Raw genomic sequence first — 16,953 nt, forward strand, 5'->3', positions numbered from 1 at the left:
ATACTGAATAGGCTAGGCCAGTGTTTCCCAATCAGTGTGCCTCCAGCTGTTGCAAGGCTACAACTCCCAGCATGCCCAAAGACTGTCATGGAATGCTGGGAGTTGTAGTTTTACAACAGCTGGAGGCACACTGGTTTGGAAACACTGGTGTAACATGATGTGTATGCTGAATAGGCTAGGACAGTGTTTCCCAACCAGTGTGCCTCCAGCTGTTGCAAAACTACAACTCCCAGTATGCCCAAAGTCTGTCGAGGCATGCTGGGAGTTGTAGTTTTGCAACAGCTGGAGGTACACTGGTTTGTAAACCCTAGCATACACAAACAGAACAGGGACTACAACTCGCAGCATGTGTCATTCAGGAGTACCCCCCCCCCCCTTTTTCACACATAGAAATCATCCCCAGTCTGAAATTTATTCCCCTGCAGTCTACACATCCCCAGCCCGTGCACTTTGTTATCCTCCCCTTCAGATAACACTCTTATCTTCTCTGTCTTCTTTCAGTGCAGACCTGCATCCTCAGAAGACAAAGTAGGGGGGAAGGGAGATAAGGAGCTGTGTAGGAGCTTCTTGCTCTCATGCACACCTGCATCCTCCAGGAGGGGGAAATGAGGGGGCATGGCTTATCTCTCATGCAGTTCTCAAAGAACAGAGAAAAAAAAAAAAAGCTATGACATCTTGTCCACAGCCTAATCCTAACCTGTGGACAACAGTAAGAGATCCAACACCGAACTACAGAACTTCCTGGCCCACTAACCGGTAAGAAAAAAAGACACATGCTACACAAACATATAATACATGTCAATTGCAAAAAACATGAACATTAAAAGAAGATGCAATATAGCCAAAAATCTTAACCACCAGAGTACCCCTTTAACGGGGCTTAAACCAATCTCATGAGTGGAGAACAGGTTAAACCCGGTTGGTCCCGGTTGCTACAGGCAGCCAGGATCCACGGCTAATGCCAGGCACCGCCGATCGGGCCGATGCACGGCATTCTAAAGTGAAAGTAAAAACCATCCCGGCAGCTCAGCGGAGCTGATCGGGACTATCGCGACCGAATCTCGATGTCCCGATCAGCTTACTGGACGACAGGAGGGTCCTCACCTGCCTCCTGGTCGTCCGATCGGCAATCTGCAACTTCAAGCCTGCTCAGCAGGCTGGAGCAGCGAGCGTCGATTACACTGACCAGTGCTATACATGTGAATAAGCCCCCCCCCTAATAGAAGTTTGAATCACCCCCCCCCCCTTTTCTTATTTTTTTAAATAAAATAATGTAATAATGTAAAATAATGGGTGTCTGTTGATTACTAAATCTTTGCCTTTTGTTGTTTCCAAGGTGGCTTGTGACCACTTTGGGAGATTTGTGGTATTCCACTGTTCTTGTCTCTGTTTATGCGTCTCCTCATTTTCAGATCTCCGCATTTTCAGATTTCAGATTTTGGAGCCGAGTACTGACAAACTGTTGTTTTTCTGACCCAGTCCTTTTTATAGGTGATTAATGTGGCTCCAGATCCCCAGCTTGACCGCACCACTGCTGCTGACCCTGGCTCTCCTTCCTTTACTGACGCCTGGCACTGAGCCTGACCGACCTCTGGAGATGGAAGGACCCAATTGCATTTTCCTTTTACTCTGCGGCCCATAGGTCCTTCTCTCACGTAGACCTTGCCTTGGATTCTGGGGATCTCCTCCATGCAGTAAGATATTTCCTACACCACTAGGGGGATTTCAGACCACTCATTTGTACCAATAGTCCTCAATTTAGGCCCTAGTCCTCCTTCCAGTCTTTGGCGCATGCACCTGGGTTGGTTGAGGGAGGAGGAGGCGGCGGAGGCTCTGGGGGGTAGCTCATGCTGAATATTGGGAGCATAATGCTTCTCATCCTGATCCCGGAAGCTTAGGTCAGCTATGGAGGTGGGGCTGAAGGTGGTGGTGAGCGCTTTGGAAGTAGAGTATGTCAGGGATCCCTCCCCAGATGATGAGAGGGCGTGGGCTAGGGCCAAGAGGTCTCTTTTGGTGGTTCAGTGGGACAGGTTCCAGCTGCGGTTGGCAGATAGGGAGGTGGCCCTTTTTGAGTTCGGGGACAAGAACGGGAAGTTGCTGGCTTATTTGGCCAAAGCTAGCAGGCCAGCCTCTATTCCGTGTATTAGGGGTGGTGATGGGGCTGTGGTATCAGACCTTCAAATGATTAACTCCGTATTTAGAGGCCTATATGCCTCTTTATATTCTGCTCCTGTTCAGTCCTGTCAGGGGGAGAACATGTTTTTTCCTACAACACTTGTCCCTTCCCATGCTTAGTCGGGCACAGGCGGAGGCATTAGATGCTCCTTTTACAGTTGAAGAGATGAGCCAGGCTATTCGTGACCTTCCTACTGGAAAGACCCCGGGTCTGGATGGAATGATCGTTGACTAGTACGGGATGAATGAAGAGAGGTTGGCCCCTATTCTCCTTAGATTGTTTCACTCAATAGCTATTGCGGACTCTCTTCCAGACTCAATGAGGGAGGCTTTGATTGTGGTGCTCCCAAAGCCTGGTAAGAATCCATTGCTAGCTGATTCTTACAGACCTATTTCTCTTCTTAACGTTGATATAAAAATTTTAGCTAGAGTACTGGCTATGCGCCTACACAGCGTCATTACCTTTGTCATTCATCCTGACCAAACTAGGTTAATGCCGGGTAGAGCTACCGATGTAAAAGTTAAGCGCCTACAACTTAATATTGCGGAGGTGGGGGCAGGATTTCCTTCTGGAGTGGTTGTTAGTTTAGATGTCTACAAAGCCTTTGATTCTGTAGTATGGTCCCATCTCTGGGAGCCCTTGGGTCCAGTCCTCGTAACTGTGCGTGGATCTGCCAGCTAAATGATAACCCTAGAGCCCGCATTCGCACTCATCTGGATGTATCTGCACCCTTTCCCCTTGGCTGTGGGACGAGACAGGAAAGTCCACTGTCCCCTTTCCTATTTGTGCTTGTGGTAGAGCCTTTAGCGGCGGCCATACGTATGGATCCAACTATATGTGGTATTCCCAGGGGTTCTATTGTTGAAAAAGTATCCTTGTATGCTGATGATACTTTAGTGTACTTGGAAGATGCGGAGGCTTCTCTCCAATCTTTAGTTGACCTACTTGACAGGTTTGGCTCGATTTCGGGCTTGCGGGTCAACTGGGCTAAGTCATAGTAACATAGTTCATGAGTTTGAAAAAAGACCAGAGTCCATCAAGTTCAACCTATATCCCTAATTAGTCCCTACTGAGTTGATCCAGGGGAAGGCAAAAACCCCTCATACTAGAGGTAAAAATTCCTTCCCGACTCCAAATATGGCAGTCAGAATAAATCCCTGGATCTACGTTCTGTTCCTATAAATCTAGTATACATAGCCAGCGATGTTGTTATTCTCCAAGAATGCATCCAGACCCGTTTTTAATTCTTTTACAGAGTTCACCATGACCACCTCCTCAGGCAGAGAATTCCACAGTCTCACTGCTCTTACAGTAAAGAACCCCCGTCTGTGCTGGTGTAGAAACTTTTTTTCCTCTAAACAGAGGATGCCCCCTTGTTATAGATACAGTCCTGGGTATAAATAGATCATGGGAGAGATCTCTGTACTGTCGCCTGATATATTTATACATAATTATCAGGTCTCCCCTAAGCCTTCTTTTTTCTAAACTAAATAACCCTAATTCTGATAATCTTTCTGGGTACTGTTGTCCTCCCATTCCCTGTATTACTCTGGTTGCCAGTCTTTGAACCCTCTCCAGCACCACTACATTTTTCTTGTACACTGGTGCCCAGTACTGTACAGAGTATTCCATGTGTGGTCTGACTAGTGATTTGTACAGCGGTAGAATTATTTCCTTGTCGTGGGCAGCTATGCACCCCATGATTTTATTAGCCTAGTCAGCAGCTGCCTGACACTGGTCACTACAGCTAAATTTACTGTTGACTAAGACTCCTAAGTCCTTTTCCATGTCAGTCGTCCCAAGTGTTCTCCCATTTAATACATAATCACAGCCCGGATTTTTCCTCCCCATGTGCATTACCTTACATTTATCAGTGTTGAACCTCATCTGCCACTTCCCAGCCCAAACCTCCAACCTATTCAGATCCATTTGTAACAGTGCACTGTCCTTTATAGTGTTTACCGATTTACAGAGTTTAGTATCATCTGCAGATTGTTACTTTACTATTCAACCCCTCTACAAGGTCATTTATAAATATATTAAACAGAACAGGACCCAAGACGGACCCTTGTGGTACCCCACTTGTAACAGTCACCCAATCAGAATAAGTAGAATTAATAACCCCCCTCTGTTTCCTATCACTGAAAGTCTTCCCTGATGGTGCTTGCTTCTGGGGTTCCCCTTCCCTCTCCTCTCCCAGTGGGTTTGCAGGTGGTTCCTCGTTTTAGATATCTGGGGGTGGATGTTACTGCTTCCCTTGCAGAGTATATCTCCCTGAATTTGGGACCACTTTTGAACTCTTCAAGCTCCCCTTGTCCATAGCCGGCAGCAGGATCAAAATATTTAAAATGATTTACCTTTCCAAGTATCTTATTTGTTCCAATTAGCTCCTCTTATTCCTCCTAAGAAATAATTTAGTACGCTGTGAGGTGCTCTGGGATCCTTCTATTGGCAGGGCAAGCCTCCCAGACTTTGTCGGGCTCTCCTCCAGGACCCTAAATGGCATGGCGGCCTGGCCACCCCTGATATCTATAACTATTTCCTTGCCTCCCAACTGGTTTATGCAGCGTGGTGGATCGATCTGGATCTTTCTAATTCTGCTACTGCCTTAGGCTGGGTTCACACTACGTTTTCCCCCATACGTGGTCAACCACGGTTTCAGGTCCGGTTGTAAAAGCGCATACGGCGCAAAAATGAGCCGACCGGACCGAACGTTTCACTCCGGTCGGCTCATTGAAATGAATGACATACGGGGGCGCATACGGTGACATACGGGAGCGCGAGCTTTTAGCTCCCCCCTGCCGTATGCGCTCCCGTATGGGAGAAAACGTAGTGTGAACCCAGCCTTAGCTGGAGTGCTAACTACTCCTACTATTTTCCACACCTGCATGGCTTACAAGAAGGCGTCTTCAAGTTTGTGGTCCCCCTGTTGGGAGAGGATCAAGTTTTCTTATCCTTTTCGGACATGAAGGAACGTTATGGTATCCCTGGAAATGCCATTTATAGGTATCTTCAGCTTCAGGTGCAATTTGCCTCCTTGATATTTACTCCTGCATTTACTGAAGAACTTCCTGGGCACCACGGACCTTTATAAACCTCTTACTCAGTCCAATGCTCTCCTTCAGTCGTTACGGCATCTTTTTCGGAGGCTTATCATAAATGGGTGATTGATATCCCGAACTTGATTGTTATTATTCCACTATAGTTAGTTGTAGAGATGTTTATTCAATCTAGATATGTACTAAGACTATTATAACCCTGCTAAATTGAAGCGTATAAGTGTTTCCCCTTCGGATCTGTGTTTTTGCTGCTCCTTTGAGGTGGATACCTTTTTTGCATGCTGCTTGGGACTGTCCTGTTATTGTCGCCTTTTGGAGGGAAGTGATGGAGGGTTTTAGCTGATAACTTGGACTTTCTTACCAGTGATGTGCCTGTTGGGTGTTATTAATAGGGTATTTAGTTCTCATAAGCGTCTACGGATCCATTTTCTTTTCTGTGCGTGCAAGATTGCGGTGATGACCTGGAAGGATACCTCCTCTCCCCCCTTGTCCAGGTGGCTTAGTCTGGTTAATAGATATGTTCTATGTACCAGATAACTGCACTGTATGTGAGTCGCAAATGCCGTAAGAAATTTAATGAGGTCTGGACCCCCTGGCTCTTACTGGATATGTCAGCTGACCCCCTGACTAGATCGTCCCAGTAGGTCTCCTGTGAAATGCTGCTGTGTGTGGGGATGGTTGGGGTTGCCGGGATGTGAGCATATATGAGTGTCTGTTTTTGTCTGTGTTGGCCCTTTCTCCAGTCGGGTCTCGGATCAGGCTCTTATAAGCTGAAGGCATGTGTTTAATCCTACCTTGAATCCCTGTGTTTGTTGTGATACTGGTCTCTGAGACCTATGGAGACTGTTCTTCTGTTTCACCACGTTGGTGTTGTATGCTATAAAATTGCAAAATCATAATCCTTAAAAAAAAAACTAAAAAAACTGTGGGGTGTTAATGCTCACTGTACCCCTTGTTACGTTCCTTGAAGCGTGTAGTTTCCAAAATAGTATGCCATGTGGGTTGTTCTGGCACCATATGGGCTTCCTAAATGCGACATGGCCCCTAAAAACCATTTCAGAAAAATTCACTCTCCAAAATCCCATTGTCGCTCCTTCCCTTCTGAGCCCTCTACTGCACCTACAGAACACTTTACAGCCACATTAGGTATTTTCTTACTCGAGAGAAATTGGGTTACACATTTTGGGGAGATTTCCCTCCTTTTACCCCTTGTAAAAATTCAAAAAATGGCTCTACAAGAACATTCAAGAGTAAAAAATGAAGATTTAGAATTTTCTCCTTCTATTTGCTGCTATTCCTGTGAAACACCTAAAGGGTTAAACTTGGAGGGGTGCAGTTTCCATAATGGGATTATTTATTGGGGAATTTCTCACAGAAAGGCCCCTCAAATCCACTTCAAACTTGGAATTTTCCCTGGAAAATTCTGATTTAGAATTTTTCGTGAAAATTTGGAAAATTGCTGCTATACTTTGAAGCTCTCTAATGTCTTCAAAAAGTAAAAACATGTCAACTTTATGATGCCAACATAAAGTAGACATATTGTATATGTGAATTAATATATCAGTTATTTGGAATGTCCATTTTCCTTACAAGCAGAAAGTTTCAAAATTAAAAAAATGCTACATTTTCAAAATTTTCATGAAATTGAGATTTTCCCCAAGAAAGGATGCAAGTAACGACCAAAATTTACCACTATGTTAAAGAAGAATATGTCAGGAAAAAACAGAATCTGAATCAGAATAAAAGGTAAAAGCATCACAGAGTTATTAATGCATGTGACAGTGATCAGAATAGCAAAAAAGGTCCTTAACGACCACGGACGTAAATGTACGTCCTGGCTTGGCGGGACTTCCCGCACCAGGACAAACATTTACGTCCTGTGTATGACCGCGAGCATCGGGAGGGTGCAAGTGTCATACACGGCAGGTTCCCGCTGCTAGCGGCAGCTGGCGACCCGCCGTAATGGCCGACATCCGCGATCGTGCGGATGTCCGCCATTAACCCCTCAGATGCCATGATCAATACAGATCACGGCATCTGCGGCATTGCGGCCGCGCGATCCGATCATCCAGCATGGCGGCCGGAGGTCCCTCACCTGGCTCCGGCCGTCTCCCGGGGTCTTCTGCTCTGGTCTGAGATCGAGCAGACCAGAGCAGAAGATCACCGATAATACTGAGCAGTGCTGTGTCCTATGCATAGCACTGAACAGTGGGGACATAAAAAGTGTAAAAAAAAAAAGTTGAAAAATGTAAAAATCCCATTCCCCAATAAAAATTGTCCGTTTTTCCCATTTTACCCCCCAAAAAGTGCAAAAATATTTTTTGTAATAAACATATTTGGTATCGCCGCATGCATAAATGTCCGAACTATGAAAATATAATAATCCGGTACGGTGAATGGCGTAAACGTAAAAAATTTTAAAAAGTCCAAAAATGCTGCTTTGTCACATTTTACAAAAAAATAAAAAATGATCTAAAAGTTTTATATATGCAAATGTTGTATCTAAAAAAAAGTACAGATGACAGCACAAAAAATGAGCCCTCATACCGCCCTATACACTGAAAAATGCGGTACAAAAATATAAAAATAATAATTTTTACCGTAAATTGTACAGTGTGAAAACGAACACCTCCAAAATGTGCAAAATTTGGGTTATTAAAATTTCCTCCCCAAAAAATTTGTGTGTGTGTTCGCCGTACATTTTATGGTAAAATGAGAGGTTTCATTACAAAGTACAATTGGTCACGCAAAAAACAAGCCCTTATATGGGTCTGTAGATGGAAATATAAAAAAGAGTTATGGATTTTAGAAAGCAAGGAGGAAAAAACGAAAACGCAAAAATAAAATTAGCCTGGTCCTTAAGGTGAAAATGGGCTCTCTCATTAAGGGGTTAAAGGGGTACTCCAGCGCTTAGACATCTTATCCCCTATCCCCAGCGGCGGGACCCCCGCAATCTTGCACGCAGCACCCCAGTTAAAATCAGTCCCCGGAGCATGTTCGCTCCGGTTTCTGTTTTACCGGCGACCACGGGGCAGGCGGCGTGACGTCACGCCTCCGCAAACGCCCCCCACGTGACATCACGCTCCGCCCCTCAATGCAAGCCTATGTGAGGGGGGGGTGACAGGTGTATTGAGGAGGCGGAGCGTGACGTCACGGGGGCGGAGCCGTGACGTCACTATGCTCCATCCCCGTGAACGCCAGTAATCAGACCCGGAGCGAGCATGCTCCGGGGGCTGATTCTAACGGGATGCGGCGTGGAAGATCACGGGGGTCCCCAGCGGCAGGACCCCCACGATCAGGCATCTTAACCCCTATCCTTTGAATAGGGGATAAGATGTCTAAGCGCCGAAGTACCCCTTTAAGGGGTTAAGGGGTTAATATACTACAAAAAAAGTAGTGAGCAAAAAGTCCAATCAAAACATCATACTGATAAAAATTAAAGATCTTGTTGGAAAAAAAAAGCCCTTATACAGCCCTGTATATGGAAAATAAGAAGTGTTATAGGGGGTCAGAAAAGGACAATTTTAAAGCACAAACATTTTTTCATACAAAAAGTTTCGTTTTTTTTAAAGTAGTAAAATAAAAATAAAAAACTATACCAATTGTTTTAATTGTATGGACCTACGGAATGAAGATAACTTGTCATGGGTGCCTGCCGCAGATACTCAGTGGGGTCCCTCTGCCTCCAGCAACGCAAGTCCCACCTGTGCCTCTCAGTCTCTACACATCACAGACGGCACCATGTGGGATTAATCATCTTCCTCCCAGGGTCTGCCTCCTGCTGGTAAGAAGGGGAAAGGTTGCTACTATCAGGCGGCACTGTGTCTCTGGCTGCCCCTGTCCTTTGAGCCACAACTCGCCTTGAGTAACAGATCCTCTGCTGTAAGCTGAAACTCAACTGCTGTGAGTAACAAACTGTCTGCTGTAAATGTCAACCCTCAGGCCAGTTGTGAGCGACAACCTGACGACTGTGACTAAAGTACTTTCTGATGTCAAGGGCTCACAGGGCAGCTCCAGGAAGAGGAAAACTCAGTGTCAGGGTTTGGCACCTCCAGAGGTGCCTCGGATTGGGATTGCTCCTTTGGGGATGAGAGGTCCCGTTCCAGTGACCATCCTTCAAGGAAGGCTTCTACATCTACTAAGGTGGTCTCTTAGGTGAATGTAAACACTGCTTCCAGACTAAGGCCCTTTTCCAGATCACCTCTATGCTTGCAAAGCCCAGGCCCTCTTCACTATCCTGAATACGCTCACTCCCCCAGTAATTGCTGTGGATAAAAAAAGGTTCCAACCGCCATCAACAATTGTCAAACTATGCTGGTCTTCAAGGTGGACAAGAGCCAGGTGTTGTAATCCTGAGACCCAAAAAATCAGGGAGCACACTATTGAAGTGAAGCATCAGTTCTCGGTGGTGGAGGATACTGTGCACCCCTTGCCCTCCCACATCACTACTCTGCAGAGTCAGATTAAAAAGGTGTGCTCCAGGGAAGAAAAATGTTAATGCTGGAAAGCCACCACAATACCTGTTCTGTGTCCCCTGTAGTTATCCATGTGATTTTGCCATCTCCTGTGGCCCCTGTTGTCTCCTGAATATTCTTTTTTCTTGCTTGCAGCCCAGACTAAAACTCCCAGCAAGCAGTGCAGCTGTGTAATGGCTGCCAGCCAATTGCTTTTGCTATTTGTGTGCATGCTGTGTTGTGGTAAACACACTTTTCTTTCAAACTATCCTTCCCCCAGGAATAAATGATGACATTCTCTGAATGACAGCAGTCATTGATAAGATCTACAGAACGAAAACAGCAGCTTTATGTGCTGAGTAGACGGTAAGATCCTCACACACGGGGGAGGCGGTGTGGCTGTTAAGTCAGAAATCACATGGAAGGAAATTTATCATTCTTTTCAAATGTATGGCTTTAATTTGACAATTTTTTTTAAACTTTTGCTTACATGTGACCTATTTATCAAATAGTCGCAGGACCTTGATAATTAAATCACACGTAAGCAAAACCCGGGAAACCCACTTAGAAAAGCATTTTTTAAAGCAGAAAAGTTTTCCCTTATGTTAATAGCCGAAGTTCTTTATCTACCCTTTATTACCAGTAGCATTGCTAGAAAGTAATGGGGAGGGGTGGGGGGCCTACCGCATCAGGTGACACCCCGACTGGCACTAAATAGCTGCACTCAAACTATCCTGCAACAACCCATCCACCCTCCTCAAAAATTTTAAAATATTAAAAACATACTATGCCGCACCATGGATATCCATACTCTCGAGGCTTTTTCGTTTAATTTTGAGCCCGCATTTTTTGATGTAGGTGGGCGGAGTGTTGCGTCGCTGCGCTGAGGCTGGAGTTTACATCAGGAAGGAAGTGCAGCACCAACAGGCACATAATAGTGAAGCCACAGAAGAAAAAAAAAAAAAAAAAAAAACAGCTCGGTACGGTACCCACCCCAAAATGTGCATGAAGCTGTGGATGTTTTGTTTTTTTTTAAGGAAAAACGTTAGTGTCACAACTGGGTTATTTGCATAGTCCGTAAAAATTCTTACACAAACATATTGTGCCTTATTTTATTTTAACACAACATTAATTTCAAGTTTAGTGTGTACGCCAGCATGTACGTGTCCTAAAATTAACAAGGTGTGCTGTGTGTATTTTCAACCTTAAAATTAACAGTTATTAGTTATATAATAAATTTTTTCTATAATTAACATTAATGTAGTAGCTTTTTTTCATGATTCTGAACAAGAACAGTTGTTATAGTGGGTGTTCATGTCCTTTTCTGCAGATGTATGCACTTTCTGTAAGCCAGGTTGGACCTGGAATACATATGCGACTGAAATGGAGATGAGACTTTTTTCCTTTATAAATAGCAACTATCGCATTTGACAAATACATTACCACTGCAAACTAAAAAAAAAAAAAATACTACGTGAGCAGATTTAAAAAATGTGCTTTGGAATAAGCAAAAATCAAAAAGTCGCAACATGTATAGAAAAGTCGCATGTGCACAAGTGACTTTTACGCAAAAAAAAATAAATCTACTTCTGAGCTTGACAAATCTCCTTCATGGTGTTTGTCTTCCAGGAGGGTGGGGGCTAGTCATGCAGGATCAGATTATTACTTCTTTCTATCACTCCCTGCATGTAAGTGATGGCTGAAAAAGGGAAACTGCTCTATATAGCTAATGAATAATATTTAGACATATACCTAGATTGGTGAAAGGGAAAGGATAGGCTATGGGTTCAGTTCCCCGGAATACCCCTTTAAGGCTACTGCTGATTGAGCAGATGATTTAGAGAACAGTCTGAGGCAAAATAATATCCGTATTGAGGGCCTTTCAGAAAAAGCAATGGACGGATGCAGTGGGCACTCAAAACATGGCTTAATGCGTACCTGTCCGATCACCCTGCTCAGTATCTCTATACTTTTAGGTGTCTACGACCTATATTTCTCTCAGAATTAGCTTTATTTCTGAATCGCTTTAATGTTGTTGACTAGAAGCAGGGGGGTGGGTCCCTTCTCAGGTGATAACCACTCCCCCTCCCTCACTCTCCTCAGTCACTGGTCTCGGGAGTAAGCATCTGTAATCCTTTCCTTTCTGGTTTTATGCCCCACACACACACGCACACACACACGCGCACACACACAGTGCTTACAGCATTTACAAAACTACAGCTCCCAGCATGCCCACACATCCTTTGAGTTGTAGTTTTGCAACAGCTGGAGGCATATGATTGGTAAAACTAAGATTTACAGCAGTGTTGCTGCAGGCTGTGTTCCTCCTACTGTTGCAAAACTACAACTCCCAGCATGCCCACACATCATTTGGCTGAGCAGGCAAGCTGGGAGTTTTAGTTTTGCAACAGCTGGAGGCATGATTATAGTTCTGTATTAGATACACACACACTGACTTAATCTATTCATACACATTACCTAGACAACACAGATATACACACATACATATATATCCACACACATATATACATGCTGGGACAATTCAAAAAAAAATCCTCCATTCAGTCCCCATCTTCAGTCACCAGCTTCTTTCAACATCTGCTCACAGGCAGCAGTGTACTCCTGCTCCTCCCCCCTTCTCACACGAGGAGACTGAAGTAAACACAGTGAGAGAGCCGATCATAGCAGCTTTAGATCTGCAGACCTGTCAATCATGAAGTGGGTCCATGACGTAGGTGATGACGAGTGGACACAGCCAGGCTGGTATGTATCCAAGGAGGCAGTATTTTGACTGGCTTTTTCAGTATGAAATACAGATTTTTTGTTTCCCCATCTAAACAATTGCAAAACTTATTTGTTTTGCATGCTTTACAACATATCAAAAGCTGGGGGTCGGCGTTAATAGCCAACATGCGGCAATTGCCGCGACCGGCTATTAACCTTTTAGATCGCCGCTGTCAAAGTTGACAGCGGCGTCTAAAAGGTGCCTGTGTTCAGTCCCTGGTGGTCCAGTGGGGTGGACCTGTTCTGTGGAAGGAGATGTATTTTGGGCCCATGAGCCCTGTTTTCATTAGTTATGTGTTTACTGAAGCGCTGTTTTTAATCCTCTAATAAGGGCCCTGAAAACTCTCGGACTTATACCCCATACCTAATGGACAATTGTCCCATGTTCTACTCCTGGAATAGGAGCAAAAAAGTGAAAAGGTGGTATGCTGAGGCAGTGCCACATCAGACCACCTTTTCACTTTTTTGCACCTATTCCAAGCTCTTGCCGACCTCAAACTGAGCACCCGGCCAAATCCTGCAGATCCTCTGACCCTAAACAGACGGGTGATATGCACATACCAAGATATACCCCAGGTGATTGTTACTAACATTGGGGTTCGTGGCTTGGGATCGTCCCACAGAATTACGTGAGGCGCTATCCTCTTCCTCTCTTTTTTCTCATTTTATCTTTATGTTCTACTCCTGGACTTTAAAAGCTGGCAGTGTATTGTCTAACTGCATAAGATTTGCATCCCTTGCTGCACCGCTCTATGTTACACACATGCTTGTATTTTGATGTTAGTTCAAATGTAAAATTTAATAAATAATAAATATAAATAAAATTATAAAATAAAAAATAAAAATCACCAAAATGTTTCTGTAGGTGGAAAATTAAAAGTGTTATGGCTATTAGAAGGCAGAGAGTAAAAAAACTAAATGTGCAAAAAATGAAAAATTCCTGCATCCATAAGTATAAAAATATAAAAATAAAAAATTAAAAAAAAAAAATAAAAAGATTAAAAAAAGAAAGATTTAAAAAAAAAAAAACAACAACTTACCTTATCTGCATCTTGCTCAAATAGTCTAAGTTGAAAGCACTGGTCCAGTTTTACCTTTCGATGGTGCCAAACTTGATGCAGATGTTGTCTGGTGGAATGTAGTCTATCAAGCATTGTCGATACTTTAGGTAAAAAATTCTGAAGGTCAGCATTACCAGAGCTAGAAGTTTTTTTTGGAAAGCTTTCACTGTTTTGTATCCTTTCCATGAGATTGTGTCCTTCTATATCAAGGTCTTCAATTGGGGCTTTAGTAACCCTTTTTTTCAATTGACTATGTGAATCAATTATGTTTCGAGCACCTTCTAAATCTTGAGGCAGTTCCTTGTTACCAAGCATCTCTTGTAACTCCTCTAGTCGTGAAAGCATATGAGTAGCTTTGACAATGAAGTCCTCAAATGCCAATCTAATTTCTATCCATTCTTCATGGTTATACTCCAAGCCACCATCAAATTCATGTGTTAACTGAGAAGGATCAACAACTTTGGTAAGGCCTTCTAAAGAAACCATATTTGTCTAAGAAAGGAACAAAAAAAAAAAATGTCAGATTCTGGTTTGTAAATGTAATTAGTGTTTAACAAAGCATTAAAGATGGATTTTTATTTTTTTCTTTACATTTTTATATAGAATGTGTCAGCAGATAAAAATCATTTAGCCCATCTAGCCCACCCAAGATTCTTAATACTGTGACTGGTCCTTGGCCTTCCGTAGAATAGCCTTATGCTTATCCCATGCATGCCTAAACTCCTTAACTGAATTGGCAGCTATTCCATGCATCTAATACTATTTAACCTGTTCCCGCAAAATCAGGTATATGTACGTTGTGATGAGGGCTGACTTGCAGCATCGCCACGTTCATGTACCTGATGATAATAAACTGTCACACCACAGTTTATGGAGCTCGACTGTGCTGCACAGACTAGCATCCCTGAAGCCAGGGATCAATGACAGCGGTCCCCCCCCATTGGTCCGTCAGTACTGGCGGATCAATAGAAGTGATATTTGCGGGGTCTCCTCGTTGCTTCAGACAGTGAAGCTATCGGAGGAGAGGGGGGTACTGCTCTAACCTAGAGTAAACTTTTTTTTTTGCAAAAATTGTTTTTATGGTATAAAGCGTAATAAAATAAATAAAAAAGCAGAGCAGAGTTAACATGTAATTTATAAGGCATATTGAGCAGCCTAAAAATCATAAAAATGAACTACCGCAGAAGAGATTTTTTTATATTTATACCACCTTCTAAAAAAACCAAAAATAAAGTGTCAAACTGGAAAATATTTTTGTAACCCAACCTCTGCAACTTTATAGGATGGCAACAAAATATCCTAAACTAAAAGAAGGCCCCAAAATCCACAAAGAAGGCCTTTATGTCTGAGGCCTGGGTGTGGGTCACGTAGCGCACAAAGGACACGTATGGAATATTTCTAAATACGACAGAATTGGGGAATAAACCTTAAATTGCAATTCTCTGTCAACACCTGCTGTGTTACAGAGAAAATGGATTAAAATGGAAAATCTACAAAAGAATTTCATTTTAAAAGTCTGCCTCCACTTTGCTTTCATTTCTGTGAAGCGACTAGAGGGTTAATAGACTTTAATGTAATTCTGACTACTTTAAGGGGTGTAGGTTTTAAAATGGGGTGATTTATGGGGGTAACATACAGGCCCCTCAAATCTACTTCAGAACTGAACTGCTCCCTGAAAAATGTTCTTGAAAATCTGGAAAATTGCTGCTAAACTTATAAACCTTCTAACATTCTAAAAAACTAAAAGAATGTTTATCAAATGATGGGAACATAAAGTAGATATATTGTAGGTGTGAACGAATCATTCATTTGGTCTGGCATAACTATTTGTCATAGAAGCAGAAAAGGTAAAATCTCGAAAAATGCTGATTTTTCATTTTTTAACAGAATTTTTTAGTTTTTCACAAAAGCCACTGAACAATGTTTACTACTAATGTAGATTACAATAGGTCACACAAAAAAATCTCAAAATCACTTTCATAAGTAAAAGCGTTCCAAAGTTATTGCCAAATAAGGTTGACACATGTCAGATTTAAAAAATCTGCCTTGCTCATTAAGGTCAAAACAGGCTAAGGAGTAAAGGGGTTAAACGATCATATCCCCTCTGTCTCCTCTTTATTCTAAGGCTGCTTTCAGAGTATAAAAATTCATCCATTACAAACGTCCGTTAGAAAAGCCCTGGTAAACGGCCATTTAAGAATCCCATGAAAGTCTATGGGATTTTTTGATTATCCTCTATGACCCGTTATAGTTCGTCGTGAATAACGGCCGTTAGTTGTGACGAAAGAATTAACGGCACATGCAATAATTTTTCTTCTGTCACAAGAAACGGGTAAATTAACGGCCGTTATTTTTAACATTGAAGCCTTTATGTCATCTGTTTGCACCTGGTTTATAATATCAGTTATTACTTCTGAGCACAGAAGAGGTGACATCACTAGACTCCTGCAGTGCTGAGGGAGGACTACTACTCCCATCATGGAACAGACTTGTTTCCATGATGGGAGTAGTAATGCCCCGGCTGCGGGAGTCTGCAGACAGCTGGGGAGGCTAGATTAGTGTTTGTACTACTACCCCCATCATGAAAAAGTCTGTTCCATGATGGGGGTTGTAGTACAGAGGCTGAGGGATTGATCGCACTGGGTTTCACTTTTGAGACCAGAAGCGATCAAAAGTTATTAAGCAGGGCGAGTGGGCGGCATGGTCCGCAACCCTGCGATGTATCAGTGTGTTTTAACTTTCATTTTGATCAGAGCTCTCAGCGAGAGATTGAACAATGAACTTTGAGAGTAGCAGGGGCCAAAGAGCACTGTGGGGGGCAAGATATATAGCGCTGCAGAGGGGGGGCAGACATATAGCCTATATTTCCAGCCCCCCAGCAGCGCATTAGATATGACCCCTTCCTGCACATTAAATATATACCCCCACAGCGCCCTCGCAGCTCTTCTATATTCATATGCCCCCTACCGCCGTATGAATGAAAAGTATTTCTATTAGCAGCGCATAGAGCCGGCTGCCGGCACTATGCGCTGCTATAGAAATACCTTTCATTCATATGGCAGCAGGTGTGTATGTATATAGAAGCACTGGGGGGGGGGGGTGCTTCTATATACACATGCCCCTGCCGCTATATGAATGAAAGGTATTTCTATTAGCAGCGCATAGTGCCGGCTCCCGGCTCTATGCGCTGCTAATCAAAATACTTTTCATTCATACGGCGGCAGGGGTATATGTATATAGAATAGCTTTGGAGGGCAGACAAATAGCGTTATCTGCCCCCCCCACAGCGCTTCTACATACATATGCCACTACAGCACTATGTATGAAAAGTAATTCTATCAGCAGCATCGGGCGGCCGATGCTGCTGCTAGAATGCTTTTCACATATAGCGTTGCAGTGGATAGGTATATAGAAGCATA

At 43.3% G+C, this 16,953-nt stretch overlaps 1 protein-coding gene across 4 annotated transcripts in view; it reads right to left on the minus strand.

The window, feature by feature from the left end:
- Window positions 1-16,953, minus strand: part of TRIO (trio Rho guanine nucleotide exchange factor) — a 748,009-nt gene that overhangs the window by 648,023 nt on the left and 83,033 nt on the right. For all 4 annotated transcript variants that reach the window (XM_056520137.1, XM_056520140.1, XM_056520138.1 and 1 more), the window contains exon 5: window positions 13,514-14,026. In XM_056520137.1, coding sequence (XP_056376112.1) covers window positions 13,514-14,026 — 513 coding nt within the window. The remainder of the gene's footprint in view (window positions 1-13,513; window positions 14,027-16,953) is intronic.

This window comes from Hyla sarda, chromosome 5 (assembly GCF_029499605.1).
Source record: "Hyla sarda isolate aHylSar1 chromosome 5, aHylSar1.hap1, whole genome shotgun sequence".
Classification (NCBI taxonomy): domain Eukaryota; kingdom Metazoa; phylum Chordata; class Amphibia; order Anura; family Hylidae; genus Hyla; species Hyla sarda.